The sequence below is a fragment of the Zootoca vivipara genome, chromosome 15 (assembly GCF_963506605.1).
Source record: "Zootoca vivipara chromosome 15, rZooViv1.1, whole genome shotgun sequence".
NCBI lineage: Eukaryota > Metazoa > Chordata > Lepidosauria > Squamata > Lacertidae > Zootoca > Zootoca vivipara.
Window position 1 is genome coordinate 25,256,387 of NC_083290.1, and position 22,704 is coordinate 25,279,090.

Below are 22,704 nucleotides of genomic sequence, written 5' to 3' on the forward strand. Positions count from 1 at the left end.
GCAGTGAAACTGAAGCTGGTTTTACATGATGCCCTGCATCCTACAGTTGGATAAATCTTGATGGTGGGGTCCGCGATCTGTGTCAAAATCATTCCCAATCCAAGGAACTTGGGCAGGGAGGTGGGGCATCACGAGTCCTTTCCCAGCCCAGTGGCGCTGCAGGGTTTAATCTGTCCCAGCTTTGTTCGCTTCCAAACTGGTTTTCAATGCCCCGGCACATCCTGGGGCCTTTGAAACAAGGGAGTTCCGCTTGATGAACACGTACAGAACACCTTTCCCAGGAGAACTGCCATGTAGACACCGCAGACCTAGATGGACCCAGTAGCCTAACTCTGTATAAAGCATATTCTGCCTGTGCTCCCATGGAGACCTGGGTTTCTGGGTCAGAATGGGAAGCATCTGGATAGGTCCCAGATAATGCATACATGTTCCTTCTGTGCCTGTGTCAGACTGGGAGCGCTGCCTGTGAGGAGTTTCCTGGAACAAGGTGCTTGTGCTCCAGGGCAAGCAGTGGCTTTCCCCATCTCTCTCTCTCTCTCTCTCTCTCTCTCTCTCTCTCTCTCTCTCTCTCTCTCTCTCTCTCTCTCACTCTCTCTCTCTCTTCAACCTCTCTCTCAACCTCTCTCAACTCTTTCCTCTGGATTCGCGTGGGTGGCTGTTCATCTGGGGCCTGCCTCTTCCTCTCCATAGCAGAGGAATGCCGGCTGGCTGGTCCCGCATGCTTTGGCGATGCGCCATTCCCCAGCACACTCTCGGTTCCTTGTTCTCTCCTCGGAGATTTTTCTGTCTACTCCCTTGGCTGGGAAATGTTTTGGGAAGGATGTGTGTAAATTAAGCAGGGCTGGGCCACCCCAGAGACCTCAGCGCATCAGGTCACCTCCGTCACAGCCTCTCCAAACCTCCTCGCCCTTTGACACACATTGTAGGCACCTCTCATGTCCTTGTCGCTGCTCAGAAGAGAACACGGTTCTTCTGGACCTTGTGTGATGGCCAGATCCCGCTAAATTTGTTTAGGTTGCCACCAAACACACTTCCAAGGAATTGCCTTTAGGGTGCAAACCCTAAGGTGATGCTATCAGGATCCTTAACTCGGTGCTTGCTTTCAGTGTAATAATTAAGTGGTGGTTAGTGGCTTGGTTGCCATTCAAGATCTAGACGTGGTCGTTGAAAAACTGTGCTTATGGTGCCAGGATGCATCCCATTGTATCAGCACACAAAAAAATGCAAGGTTTTGATGCAAGGATGGGTGAGGAGGAACAGCTCAGTTCTCAAAACTAGTATTCTTTCTCTGGTCACCTGTCAGCTAGCATATGCCTCTGGGTTTAGTTATTCAACTAGGGCAGAGGTGGCTAACCATTATTCAGCTTCCACCAACCCAGCTTGCAGTGGGTCTCACCAGTGATCTATTGGTCCAAGGTAGCAGGGTGGGTGGGTTGGTGTCAAAGACCCATTACTGTTTCTGCAGGAAGGTCCCTGTCTCCAGTGACCTAAAACCACCCAGTCAGCATGAAAGGGAAGATTTTTTTAGCCACTATCTACTCCAAAGCCCAGCGTTTAGGAGCACTGAAAACTCAAGATGTGTCAGCTTCAAGGGAATAGTGTGCAAGTTCTGTTGTGTACAGGGAAATGTCAGGGAAATGTGTAGCTTCAGGTGGCCAGAAGAAGATTTTGGAGCATTCCAAATCATTTGCCAATGAACGTGCACAGAAAATAGATCTAGCTGAAGTGCAACACATGGAGATCTGCACTGAGCAATGCAATGCATCCCTAATTATTATTGTTGCATAATTACAAGATTATTGTATAAACTTGGAAAGCTGCATAATCTATATAAAGGGTATGGCTGAGTCGTGAAGGGACCTTGCCATACACTGTTGCTTGTGACTGTTCAACACATACCACAACCTCAGCGGATCCAGGCAGACCAGATCAGGAGGGAGGGTTACTGCCTGCTCTCAGTTCTTCAGATGTTTTATCTCAAGAGGTATTTCGGACTACAGATCCCATCATTCCTGACCACAGGTCATGCTTCCTGCGGCTGATGGGAACTGGAGTCCAGAAACATTTTGGAGGACAACATCACTCTCACATTGATCTGACAGTCAGAGAGGAGGGGAGATGTTCTCCTCCACCAGGGTGCTAGACTAGATGGAGGGGTTAAATTTGAGGCTGTTCTGTTCCTAGCATCACTTCTAGTCTTTACCTGTCTCACAGGTAAGCATCACAGCTGGAGAAGGATAGTGGGGTGGCTACTTTTCCACAACAGAAGCCCAAAATACTCTGCATCAAAGCAAATGTAGTGACTTTAATTACTATCTTAATTTCTGTTTATTCTACCTTGCCCTCAGAGTCGAAGGGCTGGGTCGTTGGGTGTGTTGTTTTTTCTACACACATTTTGTCCTTACAACAACCCTATAAGGTCAGTTAGACTAAGAGAAATATATACTGGCCTTTGATCACCCAGAATGTTTCAAAGTGAGGAGTTTGAACCTAGATTTCTCCCAGCTGAGTCAAACGCTCCAACTACAGCACCCAAACTGGCTGTGTCAGCAATTTTTAATAGCATGGTTAATAATAAAAATGTTGATGATAATAATAATAAGAGGGTGGGTGGGTGGGTTTCAGCTAATATTTGTGAAATTCAGAGAAGTGCAAATTTCAAAAGGATGGATGTGTGTTTCGGTTCTCGTGCGCAAATTGGGCTGAATCGCCTTTTAATGCAAACTGAATTGGATTTTCCCACCATCCTTTATCATGGCTTGTTATTTCATTAAGGAACCCCAAACCCCTTCCTTCTCTCTCCCCTCCTCTGCAATTCTGTCTACCCTCAGAGACTGAGAATAGGGTGTCCACTTGTCCCAATCCCTGTCCCCACCCCACCCCCCGATGTGACACGAGGCTGTGTTGCCAGAGCAGAAACGTGTGCTGTTTGAGCCGGTCTATTTTGGGCTGTTGTCAGGAACAGGAGAGGAGGCTGCTCTCCCTCCTACAAACACATGCCAAGTGCTGCTATTTTGGAGCTGGCGAAGCAGCAGGGACCTCCCCCCCCCTCCTCTTCAGTTTCTAGGGTGCCAGCAATGTAAGGAGGTAAGAAGGGTTGGCGCTTTAACCCACTGAACCCCAAACCCAGTCCAGCCGGGGTGGGGAACAGGGGCATCCCTCCATTCAGCCTGCAGCACTAAACCATTTCATGAATTTATATAGTGCATACACACACACACACACACACACACACACACACCAACTCTGCACCCCAAAAGGCTTCCAGAACAGCTTGTATACAATCAGTTGAAACAAGGCAGTCTCTGCCCCCTCTCACGCTTACATTCTAAAAGACAAGGGACAAAAGGAAACAAGGAAGTGGAGGGCAGAGGGGAAAAGGCAAGCTCAGGCTCCAGCTCTTTAAGCTATTTCAAGTCCAACGTTCTCTGTCGGCAGCAGAGATGCCCCACAGGGGAGGTTTGCGGTAGAACTAGAAGGAAGAAGCCCTCATTGCGCTGCTTCTTTTGCCTTAATTTCTGTTACCCAGGGCTATGCTGCCTCTGCCCATGGAGGCTCTGTTCTGCCATCATGGTCAATAGCCATTAATAGGCGACAGCCTCCAAGACTTTGTCCAATCCATGACAACCAGAACTGACACAGACATTGCTGGGCAGTTTCAACGAGCTCCCTCCGGTGAGGATTCTAGTCAGCTATATGAGAATAGAACTAGATATACGATTCTGGGTCCTTCTGGCCTCCCCCCATTCTCCTCTGTGCCTGATCTGGTGTGGGGAGGGGAGTTTTTCTGGGGCAGTGTTGCTTTCCAAGACAGGCATATTCTACCTCGATAGAACTATATAGCTGCATTATAAGATCTGTAACTTTAAGAACTGGCGCCCGACCTTGAGCTTCCCCTCCTCCCTCCCCATCCCTCTTTCCTCATGTGTTCTGTCCACTCTGAGAGCCTTCTTGGCTATAAATGCTTCAGATGCTATGTCCTTGATCCTTGAGATTGAACCCGGGACCTTCTGCACCCACAGCACATGCTCTACCAGGAGCGTGGAATGAAGGCTGTCACCAAGCTCAATGCTTCCAAGCCACCTTTTCTCCCTGTGTCTCGCCTTCTTACAGGCAGGTCTCTGAAGCCACACAGCAAGCAGAGAGCTCTTAGTGGCTGTTTGCAGTTTCAGTAGGAAGCCTTTATCCAGAACAACGAAGTTCTGCTTTCCCCAAGTTGGGAGCAATGGAAACTGCCTTATACTGAGTCCGATTGCTGGTCCATTTAGCTCAATATTGCTTGCATTGATGGACAGTGGCTCTCCTAGGGTTTCAGCTGGGGGGTGTCATGTATTCCCAGCCCACCTGGAGATTGAACTTGGGACCTTCTGCATTGCAGAGCAGATGCTCCTTGCATTACCTATGTCAGAGGTGCAAAATGCAGAGAGGTCTCCCTTGCAGAATGAAGTTTGTCCTCCCTGCTTTTCCATTCTCTCTTTCCCCTCCCCCTGAGCAATGCCCACATGACCTCTGTCCCTCTGCTGGGTGCCAGCTGGTTCCATTCCAAGCCCTCTGGGCAGGATTCTGTGTTCCAGGCCCAACAGACTGCCAAGGTGCTGCTGCTGAGGAGGAGGAGGAGGACTTGCCAAGTTTGGTTACTCCTCTGGCTTCTGCATTGCCATGTGTAGGGCACCACAAATACAGGAAATGGGACTTTGCCTTCCTGGGATTTTGCCCTCCTGAACATAAGGTCAACTGAGTGCTTTGCAAACACCTCCATGGGAGTTGATGCAACACTTTGGGTGGCTCTCTCTGCTGTATGTTCCGCTCTTGTTTTTCTTCTGCCAAAGGCCTCCCTTTGCTTTCCCTGGCTTTCTGTTTGCTTAAAGTGGTTTTTGCAAAGCAGTTCTCCAGCCAAGAAATGCATACAAAAACCCACCTGCTAAGCTAACATGCGCATGAGGATGCATATATTCATTTTAAAAATGCTTTATATTAGGGGAAATTGCTTTGCAAAAATATGTATAAATGTATTAGACGAAGTTTCATGCCAAAATGTTCAAGTAAATTGGTGACCCGAGTTTTATTCACTCATTCATTCATTCATTCCCTTCTTCTCTCCTTGGCCCTTTTCCCTTGTGCGCTGTTGTTGTTTTTTAAGATTGTACATAAGCCACTATGGGAGCCTTCTTTTGGCTGAATAGTGGGATGCAAATGCTCAGAAAAAGTGTAATTAACAAATCTGCACTAAAATGCCTCATGGATTTTTATGAGGATTTTTTGCAAACTACTGTGGAGAACTGAATTTAAGACTAGAGAAGTTAGAAACGGAGATTGACAGATTCTTTCATCCGTACTTCCTACAAACGACATTATGATCATATACGCACCATCAGGGAGTCCTGAATTTATTTGTTTATTTGCCTGCTTATTTGCCTGCTTATTTCATATTTAATTTGTCTGCCGCACCTTTCTCCCAAGTAGGAGAGCTGGTGTAGTATAATGGTTTAGAGTGTCAGACTAGGACCTGGGAGACCAGGGCTCCAATCCCACACTCAGCCATGAAGCTCACTGGGTGACCTTGGGCCAGTCACTGTCTCTCAGCCTGACCTACTTCACAGGGTTGTTATGAGGATAAAATGTGGGTGTGTGGGAGAGAACCATATATGCCACTTTGAGATCCTTGGAGAAAAGTTGGGGTACATTTGCAGTAATAAGCATTGCTTTTTTCTGGGGGTACGCAGAGGTACGCATACCCCGAAACATTTTGTGAATCTTTGTACTTTTGTCCATTTACTATATTTTCCCCGATTTGAACTATAAAATGGTGATTTTATCGAATCAGAATGAGAGTACCCCTAAACATTTTTTTTTAGGAAAAAAGCACTGGTAATAAATAAATGCAGTAAGTTTGCATTCATTCATTAGCCTTTTGCATTCATTTAATAGGTGAGGGGAAACTCAGGGCCATGCTGGGAGCCCAGGGCCCCCCAGTTCTAGATGAGACAGAGTCTGATTGCCTTAACTTACTTTTAGAAAGGGAAAGCTCTTTGCACATGCACAGAAGCACCTTCTCTGTCTCTTCCCCACTCCCTCCGCCATGACTTCCATATTCTAGGACTGAGCCTGAACGCTTGAGATCTCTTGGCGGAGCCCAAGGTATTAATACCCACAGAACCTTTGATTCTGTGATAGCAGAAATTTCCCACGGGCTTTGTCGGCTGCTGCTAAAGTTGGCACTCATTCATTTCTGGCGCTGAGAGTAGAAAGAAGTGGGGCACTGGCTTTGCTTTGTAGGCTCTGTTTCTTCCTCCACCACCACTATCCCCCCAGTAGGGAACCTTCCCCTTAAGCCTTGCTCCTGCTCAGCAAGTATTGACAAGGGATGTGTCAGGGGTTTGAGATTCCTTGCAAGCTGTGGGTTTAATGGCCTGAAATCTACAGTATATGCCCGTTATCCCAAATCTTTGGGAGGATGAATCCCCTTTCTCTTTTGCCTTTGTTTGTCCCCCCACCTCCTTGGATTTGGCTGTGTTTGCATATCTACCCGACCCAGAGTTGCCGCATTCTCACAACCAATGCATGTTCTTCTCTCTCGACAGAATTCCAAAACCGTGCAGGGCCTGACCGGCCTCCGGAACCTCGGCAACACTGTGAGTCCACTCCTCTCTCTTTCCACTTCACTTGGGTATATCTGCACTGGGGCGGGAGAACTGAGCTCACATTCACACTGTGAATGGTACCAGTTTAAACAGTCCCGTGGCGCTCCCTCCAAAGAATTATGGAAGCTGTGGTTTGTTAAGGGCCCTGAAACCCATATTCCCCTCACAGAGCTACATTCCCTGAGTTCCCTGGGAAGAGGAACTGATTGTTAAACCACACTGGTAATTGTAGCTTGGGGGGGAGGACGGGACAGGGAGGTCTCCTAACAATTCACAACACCCTTAACGGACTGCAGCTCCCAATAATTATTTGGGGAAAGCCATTGACCTGTTTAAAGTGGTATGTTGCTGCTCTAAGGGTATGGTATGATTGAAGCCTGAGATCTGCTGATAGGCCTCAGCAAGATCCCAGCTTGGGGGGGGGGGGGGGACTTGGGATGGGGTGAACCAGAAGTGGGTTTTCACATGAAAGGATTTGTGAGTTTGATAGTGGCACCAATCACACACTCCTGAGCTTACCCTATGCTCTGTGGCACACCCTGTTCCTTAATTCTTAGTTTATGTATACCCAGTTAGGTCACTAGTTTGCCTTTGGCTCCTGTTGGCGAGCTGTGTGGGATTTCAGCATAATAAAAAACCAGATACGTATATGGATTGTTTGCATTGCACTTGCAGTGATAGATCCAGACCACCCCTTCAGTTTGCCCACAATTCCTCCTCCCCACCCGGAAAACTGCTATTTAATTCTCAATTGGAGCAAATGACAATCTGGGTCTTTCCCAGATTGCCATTTGTTCTGATCTATCACTAAAGAGCGGGTTTACCCTGGAAAAGGAGCAGGGCAAAGGAAAAACTTTGTTCCTCCTCCTCCTCTACCACCACCTCCTCTTCCTCCTCACTTTATTTCAGCGATTGCCCCCATAATTCAGATTGCAGGACTGAGGCAGAGCTAGAGTGGCTTGTTGAAGCCCACCTCATAGTGAGATCACGGCAGAAGCAGGCTTCGAACGGAAAGCTTTCTGATTCATATAGCTGAGCCTCTGAATTGCAAGACTGAACCAAAGCTCTCTGAAATGAATAATTTAAAAAGCAGTGCAAGGTTAAACCTAGTCTCTGTGCGGGTCAAGCACAGAGGTCACCCTGGTCTTATTGCCGGGCACTGCTGCTGCTGCTGCTACCTCATTGCCAAATTCAAACTGCTAGGCTCACCTTGCAGGGAGAGAGCATGGCATAACTGCACCACCATTCAGCTATCTCTCAGATGCTCGCGCATCAGGCTCTTGGAGCCCCAGGGTGATAGCATGCATGCGCTAATTGGTATGGCATAATTACCGCCATTGTGATTCGCATGCCGCTTCCTTGTGTATAGAATCATAGAATTGTAGAGTTGGAAAGGGACTGTGAGAATCACCTAAGCCAACCCCCTGCAATGCAGGAATATGCAGCTGTCCCCACATGGGGATCGAACCTGCAGCAACCTTTGTGTTATCAGTGCCACGCTCTAACCAACTGAGCTGTCTAGGCCCTACACACACACACAAATGTAAGAAGAGCCTGCTAGATCAGGCCAGTGCCCATCTAATCCAGCATCCTGTTCTCACAATGGCCAGCCAGATGCTTTGATGCAAAGCCCACAAGCAGGGCCTGAGCGCAACAGCGCTGTTCCCAAGACGGGAGCCCCAGCAACAGGCGTTCAGAGGCCACATTGCCTCTGGCACTGTAATGAGAACATAGTATGTGGGAAAGCCGTGCACACACAACGCCAGCTGAGCCACAGCAGCCTGACGGTCACGGCTGGATTAGTGGTGTGGCACTTCTCCATGCCCGGTGGGTGGGTACCCCGCCAACGCAGGAAATTTCGACAGCTCTTTCCACCGCTGTTTGTCCCTCAGTTCCCCTTTGCTGATAGTTGTGGTGGGAATCCCCTGCCCTTCTAAAGGGCCTTTTTGCAACGGTCTCAGGAAGCCTCAACTGCTCAGGCCCATACTCATGAAATTAAATGCTCTTTTAGGTTTCACATGCAATGCTTGTTTAGAGTTGTTTTAAGTGCAGGCGCAAACACCTACATGTTAAATTCAGAGGAGCATTTAACCTCACAAGGCCTAGTTCAAAGCCCTAAATGGCTTCGGTCCAGTATACCTGAAGGAGCGTCTCCACCCCTGTCTGCCCGGACACTGAGATCCAGTACCAAGGCCCTTCTGGCAGTTCCCTCCTTCTCAGTGGTGGCGCCTGCCCTGTGGAATGCCCTCCCATCAGATGTCAAAGAGAAAAACAGTTACCAGATTTTTAGAAGACATCTGAAGGCAGCCCTGTTTAGGGAGGCTTTTAATGTTTAATAGATTGTTTTGTTTTGTTTTTCTGTTGGAAGCCACCCAGAGTGGCTATGGAAACCCAGCCAGATGGGCGGGGTATAAATATTATTATTATTATTATTATTATTATTATTATTATTATTATTATAGTTTGGGCCTGAGCGGCTGAGGTTTACCCATCTGATAGGTTTCCACACCTGAGCCTTTCAGGAAGAACATTCTTCTCAAGGCAGTTCACATGATGTGTGAAAGCGCAACGTCAAATGACAATAAATGTGTTTTTGAAAATGTTCCCTGTTAATAAAACTAGGAGCAGGACATTAAAAATGCAGCCACCTCACTATCAGATCCCTAGTCACATTTAGGTAAAGTGATAACTGTTAAGGCCCATTTGGAAATATAAGGGCCTGTCTTACACGGATGTTTTTATTCCACAGCCTCGCCATCTCAGACACCCACACTATATGCACATATTTATGACACTTGAACAGAGAATCTTGGGATCTGTAGTTTACCCCTCTGAGGGTTATAGCACCCTTAAGAAACTATTGTTCCCAAGAGTCTTTGGGGGAAGCCATGTGCTTTTAATGTACAGTATGGTGTAGATGTGATCACAGATATCTTAGTACAGATGGACTTATACAGATTTTGGTGCTGGCCTCAAACTCAGGGTGGGTGGTGATGGTAGAGGACGGGACAGAGGGGCAAGGCTGACTGATAACAGAATCGCAGCAGGCATGGAGGGAAGTTTTAACCCTTCCCCGCCCCCGCCCCCCGCTGCAGTCCTGGGGGGAAAACACCTCATCTGAAGCTGCTGGTAGGTAGCCGTGTTGGTCTGAGTCGAAGCAAAATAAAAAAATTCCTTCAGTAGCACCTTAAAGACCAACTAAGTTTATATTTTGGTATGAGCTTTCATGTGCATGCACACTTCTTCAGATACACTAGAAACAGAAGTGTCAGAAATCTGAAGCTGCTGTTTGCTACGTTGGAAGCAGCAGAGAGAATCCACCCACTAGGACAGATGATAGCTTTCTTTCCCATTCAAACAGCACCTGCAGAAGAGGGTTTTTATTAGCCAGGATCACAGCAGGTGGAGGGAGGAAGAATTAAGTTATCAGTCTGGTTAATGACCAGCTCAGCCTCACCCGAGACAGCTGATGCGATTTGCATTTAAAAGCAATGCAGATTTGTATCTCCTTACCCCAGAAGGAGGAATCTTGGTTGAAAGACACACACATCACACACAAAAAAAAGACTCAAGAGAATTATATGAAATTATTTGTAGCATGATTTTCAGCCATTAAAAGAACCCTGGCCCCAAGGGAGCTTCAGCAATCATAAAACATGCATTATCTATGCTTGGGAACTCCCTCCCAGGGAAGCAAGCTCATCTCTCCCACCATCTCTTTAATGGCTTCTTTGTATATGCTTTAAAAGAAAAAAGAAAAAAATGAACCCTTCCCTTTTGGGGAAAGCATTTAGACTGCAAACGGCTGGGGTTCCTTTACTGACCTGATTTGAACATTCTCTTGTATTTTCTTATGGTTCTTACTGCTGCTGGATTATGTCATTTCCTGCCTGCTGTTTTGGTGCTTTGGCTTGTAAAATTGCAAGCAAAATGTTAAAAGGGTGTAATTTATGGTCTTGTTTCTGTTAGCTGCCTAACAGAGCTCTTGGTGATGAACGGCAAGATACATAAATGTTTTACATAGCTAAATAAAGTTCTTAGTACGGAAAATCGCTTGCAAATATGTGTATAGTAGGCAAAATTGCATACCAGAGTGTGCAAATTAGGATGAATGGGCACTAAAATGCGGACAGATATTTATGAAATGTGGGGATCACGATCTGATGCAGAAATGTGGCCAGCTGAATTTGAAATTAGAAAAGGGGGAAAGGAAAAGAAAGTTGACCTATTTGTCTGTCCTTACACTCCATGCATGTTCATTTGTTTGCCTCCTGTAGTGTTTTATGAACTCAATCCTGCAGTGTCTGAGCAACACCAAAGAGCTCCGAGATTACTGTTTGCAGAACCAGTACGTCCACGACCTGAACAACAAAAGCCGCATGCAGATGGCCCTCATGGCTGGTAAGGACTGCGACACTTCACACACAGGGCGAGCAGCCTTATACCAATTTGGCCCTTGGTCCGCTCGGCTCCATATTGTTGACACTGACTGGCAGCTGCTCTCTCCCCAGAAGTTTCAAACCAGGGTCTTTCCCAGGGGCAAAAGGGTGGGTGGGTTTTTGAGGCAGAAAGAAATTCAGTGCTTCCTCCACAGCTGAGCAAAAAGAGAAGCATGCCTCAAAACGATACAGAAATACAATAATAGGGAACTCTGAGGAAATGCTAAATGGCTTTTCTGGGTTTCGGTTTTACCCTCTTTGTTTTTCTGTCTCCTCTGCAGCAGGAGATAAACTCCAGTCGTGTATGGTGGGCTTGACGACTCTCCTGAATGCATTTCCTGCCTGCCAAGGAGTGCCAAAATGGGGGTGAACAGCCAGGCATCTGACGGGGGGGGGGTATTTCTCCCTAATGTGGGATCTCCATCTGAGACCCAGGAGAGCTGCTGCCAACCAGAGTAGACAGTAGTGAGCTTGGTGGACCTCCATTTATCTATGGGCTCCTCCCAGATGACCTATTTCAGGGGTCCCCAAACTACGGCCCCCGGGCCGGATGCGGCCCAATTGGCCTCCCAATCCGGCCCGCGACGACCCCCGCCGCCCGCTGCCACCGCCCGCTCTTACGGCGCGCGGCGCGGCGGCGATCTTCAAAATCGGCAAAAAATCGCCGAAAATCCTTTGTGCGCATGCGTATGGGCCTCTCCCGACCCAGAAGAAGTCATTTCCGATGCACTTCCGGGTTGGGGGAGGCCCATACACATGCGCACAAGCGATTTTCGGCTATTTTTTTCCGTGCGTGTGCGCATGCGCACGGGCACGCACTCCCCCGCCCTCTGGCCCACTGCGCGCGCGCTCCCTTGCCCTCCGGCCCGCCGCGCGGTCGGCGCGGCGGGCACCGGCCCGAAGCCCGGTAAGTCTGGGGACCCCTGACCTATTTACTGGCCAGTCATCCTGATTTGCTTGCACAAAGCTTACACAGACGTTAGACTATATCCTGACTGTATTACGCATTCGCTCTAATTTGTTTGCAGGATTACAGGTGGTATATGCCAATGAGCCTTTGTCCCACATCCTGATTTGTTTGTAGGGTGTTTATACATCTTCCCATGAGTCATTTGTTCATCTCACGCTTTCCCCTCTCACCTTCCAAACAGCAAACAGTCTGAACCTTTTTTTTACAAAGTGAATTCGTTGCACTTGAGCAAGAGAGAGAGAGACCATTTTAATCCACTTTAATTGTGCAAACCTAAATTTCCAGCGTGCACTTGATTCTCTTCTGCAAATTAGTCCGGAGGCAGCCTAAATATAATTATTTATAATATATTGCATTTATATCCCAGCCTTTTTCTCCAAGGAGCTCCCTCCCTCTCACTCTCCATTTAATCCCCGCAACAATCCTGCCAGGTAGGCTGGGCTGAGAGAGGCAGCAACTTGCCCAAGGTCACCCAATCAAGTTCATGGTCGAGTGGGGATTTGAACCCTGGTCTCCCAGCCCTCTAACCACTACATCACACTGTCTCTCCATATCATTGCAACTATAGTACTGCACTACTTGGGAAACACTTAGCCATATTTTATGACCTCTTGGGGTTGTTGTTTTTTCCAATTCACCACCTACCTCTGTTTTCACACTCCCAGCTGGAATTGTCCATCCAATTTTGGCATAGGGAAATTGTTGTTGGCGTAGTTGTTCAGATTAGACTTTAGAGTCTTTTAGATAACACTTTGTGAAATAGATTCCATGGCAAAGCCATTGCCCTTCCCTGACGAGCCTAACCTTCAAGTATTTTCTCTCTTTCTGCCCCCACCTCCCCCCTCCACTGTCCAGAGTTTGCCAAGCTCATCCAGGCATTATGGACATCATCCCCCAATGAATCCGTGAGTCCTTCTGAATTCAAGACACAGATTCAAAGATACGCGCCCCGCTTTGTTGGTTACAAGTAAGAAATGTTTCCACCTGCTCATTTTCCAATGGACAAAATTATTTGTTGGGGGGCAGTGGGTTGGTTAGTTAGTTGTCTCCAGATGTAGCCCCTCTGGTCCTTTTTATTGTGCATTTGTGATGCTTTGTGCACATGATGGTATCAGGGTAGTTATACATAATCCCACTTTCAATACTGTCTGCGCCTGCAAAGGTTGTCGAGCGGCTATCCTGGTTCATTTCCAATTGGTGCATGTCCCATTACTTCTGGCTGAAATCCTGGGACCTACCACAAATGTTCCTACTTTTTATTGTGCTGTAGCGCAAGACCACCCTTTCAAGTGGCAATAATTCATCAGCGTTGGGGAAACCATTAAATAATAAAGTGGAATGATGTGCAGAAGTTCCAGTATAAATTGACTGCTAATTAACGTGTCAATGGCATGTTGCAGAATACACCTGCAAAAAGAAAAACCAACCTCAAATATGCTTTTAGCTTGCACCGAGCTTTGGGCTCCTTTATACCCACCCACCCAAAATAATGTGATGCAGAGTTAAAGTAAGATTCATTTACCGTAATAGGAATTGCTTCAGTGCAAACATAGCTAGTGTCATCTGATGTGAAAGGATGTTTGCAAGGTAGGATCACAACCTTAGGAACCATGGCATTTAACCCCGCCTGCGCCCACCAGTTCTTCCCGCAAAAGGCCTCAGTTTGCCCTGAATTTTGTCTCAGAAGCTGGCTAGGACGCTGACTAGCCAAGTGGGGGTTAAGTTTCCAGCTCTCGTGATCCTGTCTAGAAGACCTTACCTGCATCTCTGATGGGGATTAGTTAATGCTTACCTTTCTCTTCTTTGCAGCCAGCAAGACGCACAGGAGTTCCTGCGGTTTCTCCTTGATGGGCTCCACAGTGAGGTGAACCGAGTGCTGGTGAGGCCCAAAGGCAACCAAGACAGCCTAGACCATCTCACGTGAGTCGCAGTAGAGTGTGAAGGAACTGGGAAGACCAGGCAGAGAAGGGGGGGGCATTGGATTGCGGGTGGCACTGGTCTTATGCACCTAGTCTTATGCACGGAAAAGTACGGTATTTTATTAGGGAAAGTTGCTTGCAGAAATGTATATGTTGGTCAAAACTACATGCAAAAGGGCTTAAAAAAATAAAAGCTGCCAACTGATGTGGAAAATGTGGCAGACGGAGCTTCAGATTGGAAAAATGAGAAATTGTAACTAGGATATAGTGCCTGGCTTTTCTTTTCTTTTTCTCCATCGCAATCCCTTTTTTCATTTTGTGTTGTGCCTATTAGATAGTAAGCTTGAAGGCAGGGAATGTCTTATTATGGACAGTTGGCTGTTTGTTTGTTTTTGCCAAAGAGCAGGATGAAATTATGCTTTAAGATACACAGTTGCCCCCATACCTCCCAAATGTGACTAACCCAAGATCACCCCATAAGCTTTGGGGATCTAAGCTTCCCCAGTTGTAATCCAGAGCTCCACACACCCCTGCAGTCTCTCTCGTGAGTTCCCTTTGACCCTGGAAGAGCCTTGGATAGACTTTTTCTATCTCCTTTTTTGCAGAGATGATGAAAAGGGCAGGCAGATGTGGATGAAATACCTGGCAAGAGAAGACAGCCGGATTGGGGGTAAGTCTTTGCCAGGAGAGCAGTGCAGTGGGGGACCTGTGGCCCTCCAGCAGCAGCTCCCAGCATCTGAAGGGCCAAAAGGTTCCTCACCTTTGATTTAAAGTGCAGCCCTTGAGACTCCATAGCCACCACAGGATGAATTGGGAGTTAGGAGAAGGCATCAAGATCCCAGGTACAGGTGGTAGTGATTTCAGCTCAGAATTCTGAATGAGACATGAGCCTTATCCTGGCATTCCATGACTCAGCAGATTTCCCACAGCGCCAAGCATTGTGTGTGTGTGTGATTTCAGTTAACATTTCAAATTATTTTTAGATCTTATGCCACATATCTGCACCATGTATTCAAAGCGCCGTCCTGCCACTTTAAGCAGCCTTGGCTTCCCCAGAGAATCCTGGGAACTGTAGCTTGTTGAGGGTTTTGAGCGTTGTTAGGAGGCCGCTGATCTGTTTGCAGAGCTATAATTCCAAGAGTTGCCCAGGAGGAGAGGTCGATGGTTAAACAACTCTGGAAGTTGTAGCTCTCTGGGGCAGAAATTGGTCTCCTGACAACTCTCGGCACCATTAACGAATGATGCTGCTTTAAATGTCTGGTGCAGATGTGGCCTTAGATAGCAGGCCACAGGAGATGGCATGTAGCAGGGAGTGGGGAGTTAACCCTTCCACCTTCACTGCAATCACGTAAATTTACCTGCCCTTCTCCCATTCCAGTGAAGCTGATCTTAGCCTAAGAGGAAAGCTTCATTTTGTGCCAAATTTTTAGAAAATGATCTCACAGCAATCACCCTCTCTCGCTCGCTCTCACACACATTTGCGTTTCAAATGTTGAAAGTGAGATAGTTTAACTGTACTCAGCATCTAATTTGTCCCTTAAGAGGCCCTTTCAAGTACAGTTTTGCACAAAATTGAGCCTTGATGTGGTTACTTAAAATTTGCACACAGAGAACAAAGGCTGGCTTTACGGTTTCATCTTGATCCATAGTGATTTGGCTTAGTGGGGCTGTTTTATCAGAGCAGCTTGAGAAGTCCTTGTATAGAAAGATAAGGTGACCTGATTCAGGCCCAGGAGTTGAGAAGGCTTTGATGGTCCATCATAGAGTCCAGAAGGCTTTCTGAGTCATTAAAGCTAATTGGGGAGGCTGGATCAAAACCTCAGCCTTCAAGAGGCATGTGGGAGAAGCCTCTCCCCAGGATGGCATCTGAAGTGCAAAATGGAACCCCATAAATTTGGATTCCACCTGCCACAGATGAGCCGCCAGGCAGATCCAAGATATTTTTCTGCCTGAGGCGAAGGACTAGGTGGTGCCTCTGCCAGGCTGGCAGTTAAATCTTACTTTGGAACTGGCAACAGGATGTGGACCTCTATCGCTCCCAGAAGGCAGCAGGATAGCTTGGCAGGCAGGCGAGCAGAACAGGCCCTTTGACACACACAGCTCTCCCTACCCCTTAGCATCTGCCTCCTGAGGCAATGGCCTCACTCTGTCACATGACTAGCAAGATTCCACCCAGAGGCCAACACAGAATACCAGTCGTCTGCTGTGAGTAAGGCAGATGGGTTGGTAGAGATGCCAAGTGCCATGCAGAATGGGATTCTGGGACAGGTGTAGCATTCAGGCTACCAGTTGCCCAGTCTAGTTTAGGAAAGAGGTTGAGTGTTTGGATAGCCTTTGCTGATTGGTCCAGCCAATAACAGTGCTCTTCATTTCCCCCAACTTTTTGCCTCTTCAGATCTCTTCGTTGGGCAACTCAAGAGTTCTCTGACGTGCAGTGAGTGTGGCTACTGCTCAACAGCCTTTGATCCCTTCTGGGACCTTTCACTACCCATTGCTAAGGTAACCATGTGCTCTCCATTGCTTCCTGGCCACCTTGGTGCTGTTTTTTTTTTTTTTTTTTTTGACCAATAAATTTTTATTGATTTTCCATTTTCAGCAACTTATACATTACATATTAGTCCAAACAATACATAGCTGTCTCCAGCTCGGACTTCCCCCCACCCCACCAACAGGTATATTAGTTCTCACTTCTCGCGTATTTCAACTATTCTTGATAATCAACAATGAAGAATTTAACTCATTACCGCCAACGTTTTCATTCCATTATAGTTCTTTCTTGCATATTCTACAAACTTACTCCATTCTCTATGGAATTTCACCTTGGTGCTGTTTTGTCTCCTGCACCCCCACCCTTCCCGATCCCCAGCATGCCAGCTCTGGCGGAATGCTCTTAACTTCCACCTCTTTGGTGTGTCTTCCTCTTTTTGCAGAAGAACTACGGGGAGGTGAACTTGATTGACTGCATGTATCTCTTCACCAAGGAGGACATCCTAGACGGAGATGAGAAACCAGTAAGGGATATTCATGTGCCTTTTTGTTGGCATTTCTCCCAATACAGTGGTACCTCGACTTACGAATGACTTGACAACCGAATTTTTCGACTTACGAATGGGGCAAATGGCCGCACACTTACGAATTTCTCGATATCGGAACGTAAACCGCAGCGGTTTTAGATAGGGTTTTTTCGACTTACAAATTTTTAGATGGGGTTGCTTCGACTTATGAATTTTTCCGTTTCCAATGCATTCCTATGGGAAATCGCGTTTCCAGTGGCGCTTTTCGACTTACAAATTTTTCGACCTATGAAGGTGCCTTCGGAACGGATTAAATTTGTAAGTCAAGGCACCACTGTATATGCAGTTTCCCTGAACCTTACGTGGGTTTGTACATTATTTTCACTAATATATGCACCTTTGTACACAATTTTTGATTAGAGAACTGCATCACAAAAATTCAGTGTGAATTTTGAGCAGCAACTGTGGGGTTTTTGCGTGTTTTTCATTTACTGGCTAAGGCAGTGCAAATTTGGTAGGTTTTCTTTAAAAGGCAAACTGAATGAATCCTGCCACCTACTCCAAGCAAATCCAGCCAGCATTTGCTGCTCTTTATCTCTCCCTTTCTCCCTAGCTCTTGGTGGCCATTGGTGCCCCCAGACTTGTTGATAATGTTTCCTAGTGGTGCTACTGCACTCCTGTGCGCATATAGGCGTAGGTGGACTGGATTGCAGGCAGCTGCTACCTCAAGGGGTAGGAGCCCTGGCCACCAGGATGGAGAGGAAGAGGAGCTAGCCCAGCCGCTTCCCCGTGTCACAGCACTCTAATGATATCTTCCCACTAATCAGGATTCCCTTTATTTTTCAGACCTGCTGCCGCTGCAAAGCCAGAACAAAATGCATGAAAAAATTCAGCATCCAGAGGTTCCCAAAGATTTTAGTGTTGCGTATCCTTTCCCTTCCCTGTGGCTGTGTCCTTATTCTAGAGAGCTTATAGACGGCAAGTGAATCACAGGTGGGGGTGGTAACTGTTCTGCAATAACATCACACAGGGGGTTTGTATTGGGCATAGAATTCAGCATCTCAAGATACCAGCTTTTAATGTTTTGATTTTAAATGTGCAAGATTCTAGCCCTCATGCTAGCCACAAACTATGAGCAAGGAAGTTTGAGCTGGGGTGGTGAAGGCGGATGGAGTTCCAGTGCTGCTTCCTGTAACTTGAAATCCAGTTTGTTGGATGTGTCAAATGAGGGCACCCAGGTTCGAATGCCCAGTTGGCTGGGAGGCTTCTTGTGTAACCTTTGCAAGTCTCTCTCCACCCCCTTAACCTACCTCGCAGGGTTGTTGTGAGAGGAAGCGAACCGTGTACACCACCCTGAGCAACTTGGAACAAGAGCAGGATAAAAATGTGCCATTAAATTTTTAAGCACTCAGAATAACAGGACTGGAATAAATTCAAAACTAAGCAAATGCACTTGATTGGAATGGCAGTGTAGGTCACAGAGTCCAGCTTTGTTAGAACTTTAATACAGTAAGGCACACGCACAGGCCTGATTATGCACAATAGAGTAGCCCATTTTCCACGGGTAGCAGGTCGCCTCAGCAGAGAGCTTCCAGGGAGCCCAGACCCTTCAACAATGAGAAATGGGTCGGACAAGTTGCCCAATAGTCTCCTTTCTCTCCCATAATATATCTGTCCTGTTAGTTCGTTTGCTCTTCTTCCTTAACTTCCTATCCCAGACCTGAAGCGTTTCTCTGAAGCAAGGATGCGATCCAGCAAGCTCACCACGTTCGTTAATTTCCCACTCAAGGACTTGGACCTGAGGGAATTTGCATCCCAAAACTGCAGTGAGTGTTTCCCCCCCCCCCTGCAGGAACTAGAATGGGTGAGAGGAGCCTGAGAGGGGCAAGTGGGCACTGCAGGTGGGAAGGTTGCGTCAACAATATGACTTTACATTATCAAGTGCAGCTAAATGGAACCTCCATATACAAGGGCAGTCCATCTCCTAGTGCCAGATGCTGGAGACAAACAAGATAGCCATCACCACCATGCCCTGTGTGAAATCATCCAAAGGCTTGGCAGTAGCTGTTCAAAGCAGAAGTGTGGACTAGAAAGACTTTGGTCCATTCTAGCAAAGCAGTTCTTAGTGCTCTTGTATACACTATAAATCAAATCTTTATTGTTGCGCTCAATGAGCAGCATTTTATGTACGCTATAAAATGAAGCTAGTTTGAAACTGGTTTAACAGGTGTTTAAATAAGACTAAAGCAAAATTTCACCAGGGTTTGCCTATGTCATTCATGAAGTCCTGGTGCCTGTGTTTCTTCCCCTATTTACACACTGATAAGTAATGTGTAGAGCACAGAACATAAAAGTGACGCTGTGTGTGTCTGTTTTGTTCTCACCCTGCAGATCATGCTATTTACAACCTGTACGCCGTCTCCAATCACAGCGGGACCACAATGGGAGGTCACTACACAGCATACTGCAAAAACCCTGTGTCCGGAGAGTGGCATGCCTTCAATGACTCACGGTATATCTAGGACTTCTCTATTGGAATGGGGCTGCAGCTTTCACATGGGGGCCCGCAGGAAATTAGCAGCACCTGTATCTCAAATCTTAGGTTCTACAAATGCTAGAAACATTCTCTTTTTTTACAAAAAAGTGAAAACTGGGAATCCAAGCATTATGGTTCTTCCTCACCCCCACCGCCGCTGGACATCCATGCTTAGTGGTAGAGCATATGCTTCTTATGCACACATGCCCATCGCCACAAACCCGGAAGTGGCATGAAAAGGAGCACAAAAATGGCAAAAAACGATGCAAAAGTAGCATCTAGCAGTCCTACAAACATTTGCAAGGGCAATCCCAGGAGCCTTTGCACAAGCCTTTGAGGTCTCTGGAGAAGCGATTGTGGTGGAGTTTGGTGGGCAGATGTTTTTTGTTTTGTTTTTAAGGGTTTTCCAAGGGTTTCCAGAGGTTTAGAGGGCATTTGCAGGCTTTCTCAATGGTGTTCCCAATTTTTGCAATTTCACTTAAGCGCGTGGTGCCTCGGAACATAGTCCCCGCATAAACGGGGAGTTGCCCATGCTGGAAAACGGGATGCTGGACTCGATGTTCCTTGGTCTAGCAGAGCCCTCCTTTACATTCTTTTATTATATACATTCCCTGATGTTCCACCCCACCTCACCCCAGTGCCAGACCTCAGCCCCCTAACTGCTTTCTCCTCTTTCCCCCTACAGCGTGACACCGCTCTCCTCAAGCCACGTCCGGAGCAGCGACGCCTACCTGCTTTTCTACGAGCTGGCCAGCCCGTCTTCGCGCATGTAGCTTCCACATGCCCTCCCCTCCACCACAAACCATTGAGGAAAAAAGGAAGAGAGCCAAGCATCAGCTCTCTGATGAAAAAAAAAAAGGAAAAGAAAAAAAGGAGGGAGGGACAGAACCCAGGACAATGGTGACTCCAGGGAATTTTTAAGCCGGGGTGTGTTTTTTTGTTTCGTTTTTTTTTTCTTAAAAAAAAACAACCCAAAACCAAACAAAAAAGGGGGAGAAAGAAAGTCCTAATAAAGCATTGACTAAAGCTGCCGACTTTTACGGGAAGGCCTTTCTCCTGCTCCAGGGCTGTCATCGAAGAGTAGCGTGCCCTTCAGCCTCACGGACGCCGGGGAGAGAACGCCGGAAATGGAGGGCCAGGGGCACCCCCCCACAGCTCCATCACTCCCCTAGTGTTGTCAGGGGTGGTTTTTAACGTTTTCTTTTTTTCACTCTCTTCCTGCCTCTCTATCTCCCTTTCCCGTGTGTATGATTCTCTCTTTTATTTCCACCTTTCCCCGCTTTAATAATAAACCGTGAACAGCAGCTCTTGATGGGGCAGAAATCTGTCTGTCCGGTTTTATCCACACAACCCCCCCACGGCTTGCACCCCTTCGCCGGGTTCAAAAGTGTGATGAGAAGGGATCTCGAGCGCTGGACCTGGGCAACGGAAGGAGACACACCTGTTTTCTCTCCTCCCCATGGAACGGCACCACCCGGAGACGGGCATTGCACCTGGGGGAACTGTTTAATTGCACTTCGGTTATGGAACCCAGCCTTGGCGTTTCTGCACCCGCCCGGCACCGTATTGCCTACCCAGTTGGAGGTGTGAGGCAAAGGAGGCCGTTCATCCAAAGCTGTGAACAAAATGACTGGTTAAGCACTTGAGGTGCCTGCTTCCTGGGACTGTGTGCTCATGCCACTCAAGCTCTGCAGCTCCACCGATGGGGCACGGGAGTTGGTTTCCTGCTGCAACCAAGGACCTTGAGTGACTCTTCCTTTGCTCCCGGCCTGCATTTTGAGGGATGCTTCTTGGTTCCGTTTTTGTTTTATTTTGAAACGAGCTTTCTTTTCTTCCTAATAAAACCCAGGAGCACTTCTGGCTGGACTTGACGGGCTCCAGCAAGGGGCGGTGGGTGGTAGATTCCTACCTATGTGTTCTCACAACAGTGCCTTAAAACCTTCCAGGTGAAACGTGAGGTGTTTTTATGTGGACAAAAAAACAAACAAAAACGTCCTTTTTGAAGGAGCGTGAGGTGTAATGCTTTCTTTGCAGTTCCCCTCCACAAACGTCCACGTGCAAACACACACGCTTATCCCTCTCTCCTGTCCTGGGTCAGAGTGAGGCCTGTTCAGAAATGCTTTGGGAAGTTAGTGCTGAGTTTCCAGGAAAGCAGTTGCTTAAGTTTTTTTGGTTTTCTGAGGTAACAAGCCCCCGGTACAGGCTGCGTGAGGGCAATGGCTTCTCCTGCCAGCAATGTGCTTCTCACAAGGAGGCAAAGGACTGGATAACACAGCCTTTGGTCAGCCGACAAATGTCAATAACCTTATTTAAACTTTTATTTATTATCTCCTCACACACACATGCACACACACATGCACGAGCGTTTCAACCCATGTTCAAAATATGATGTACATGAGAGGAACCCAAAGGGGCTCTTTTAACAGCTTCACAATAGGCAGAAATTCAGTGGGGTGTGCTCTTTGTTCTGAGTGTTGGACCTGCACTTTATTTTTAGTTTCTTCTATCATGAAGCCTTTAAAGGCACCAAATCTTGGTCAGGAAAGTAAGGAGGCAACCTAACACCCCACCCCACAATATTGAATCAGGCAAAGTATTAGATGCCTAACCAGGCATACCGAATGAAATTATTGGCCATGCCCAAACCACAAATGGCTTGTAGCATTGAAAATCCCTTTACCCTTCCTTTTTCCTATGAAGTCCTCCCTCAGGATCGCACACAGTCACACACCCACATGACATTCAAAGGGAAGCTCCTTTTTCAATTTTTTTTATTAAAAAAAAATCCTCGTAGCATTTTTCACTCCATTTCAAGATGGCTGACGCTAAGGCCCCAAAGTGGGGAAGGGGCTGGATGGGCAATGCAAGATGTAAATGGTTTGTGTGAGGAGGACTTTCTTGTTGTTTTGTGTGTGCTTCCCCCCCCCCCCGTTTGACTTAATGGCTTGTTTACTGTGTAAGCAAGGATAGGGGAGGGACTTCCTTTCACTCATAAGGGAGACTTGTACAGAAATAAAAATTGTAGCTTGACGAACACCTCCGTGGATTCTTTATGTTTGTGTACGTGTGGGTGACTCGGGGTGGACGAATCTTTCATACTTGTTCTTCCTGCCTTAGCTTCAGTTCTCCACATTTCAGCAGATTTTTTTTTTAAGAAATCCACATGTAACTCCATCAGCATTTAA

At 47.1% G+C, this 22,704-nt stretch overlaps 1 protein-coding gene across 2 annotated transcripts in view; it reads left to right on the forward strand.

The window, feature by feature from the left end:
- The window catches only part of USP2 (ubiquitin specific peptidase 2), a 57,210-nt gene extending 36,786 nt beyond the window's left edge, over positions 1 to 20,424 (forward strand). For both annotated transcript variants that reach the window (XM_035139390.2, XM_035139400.2), the window contains 11 exons: positions 6,582 to 6,632; positions 10,919 to 11,042; positions 12,906 to 13,017; positions 13,860 to 13,970; positions 14,575 to 14,639; positions 16,365 to 16,468; positions 16,900 to 16,980; positions 17,830 to 17,908; positions 18,702 to 18,809; positions 19,375 to 19,495; positions 20,205 to 20,424. In XM_035139390.2, coding sequence (XP_034995281.1) covers positions 6,582 to 6,632; positions 10,919 to 11,042; positions 12,906 to 13,017; positions 13,860 to 13,970; positions 14,575 to 14,639; positions 16,365 to 16,468; positions 16,900 to 16,980; positions 17,830 to 17,908; positions 18,702 to 18,809; positions 19,375 to 19,495; positions 20,205 to 20,292 — 1,044 coding nt within the window. In that variant the 3' untranslated portion in view covers positions 20,293 to 20,424. The remainder of the gene's footprint in view (positions 1 to 6,581; positions 6,633 to 10,918; positions 11,043 to 12,905; positions 13,018 to 13,859; positions 13,971 to 14,574; positions 14,640 to 16,364; positions 16,469 to 16,899; positions 16,981 to 17,829; positions 17,909 to 18,701; positions 18,810 to 19,374; positions 19,496 to 20,204) is intronic.
- Positions 20,425 to 22,704: the final 2,280 nt, after the last annotated feature.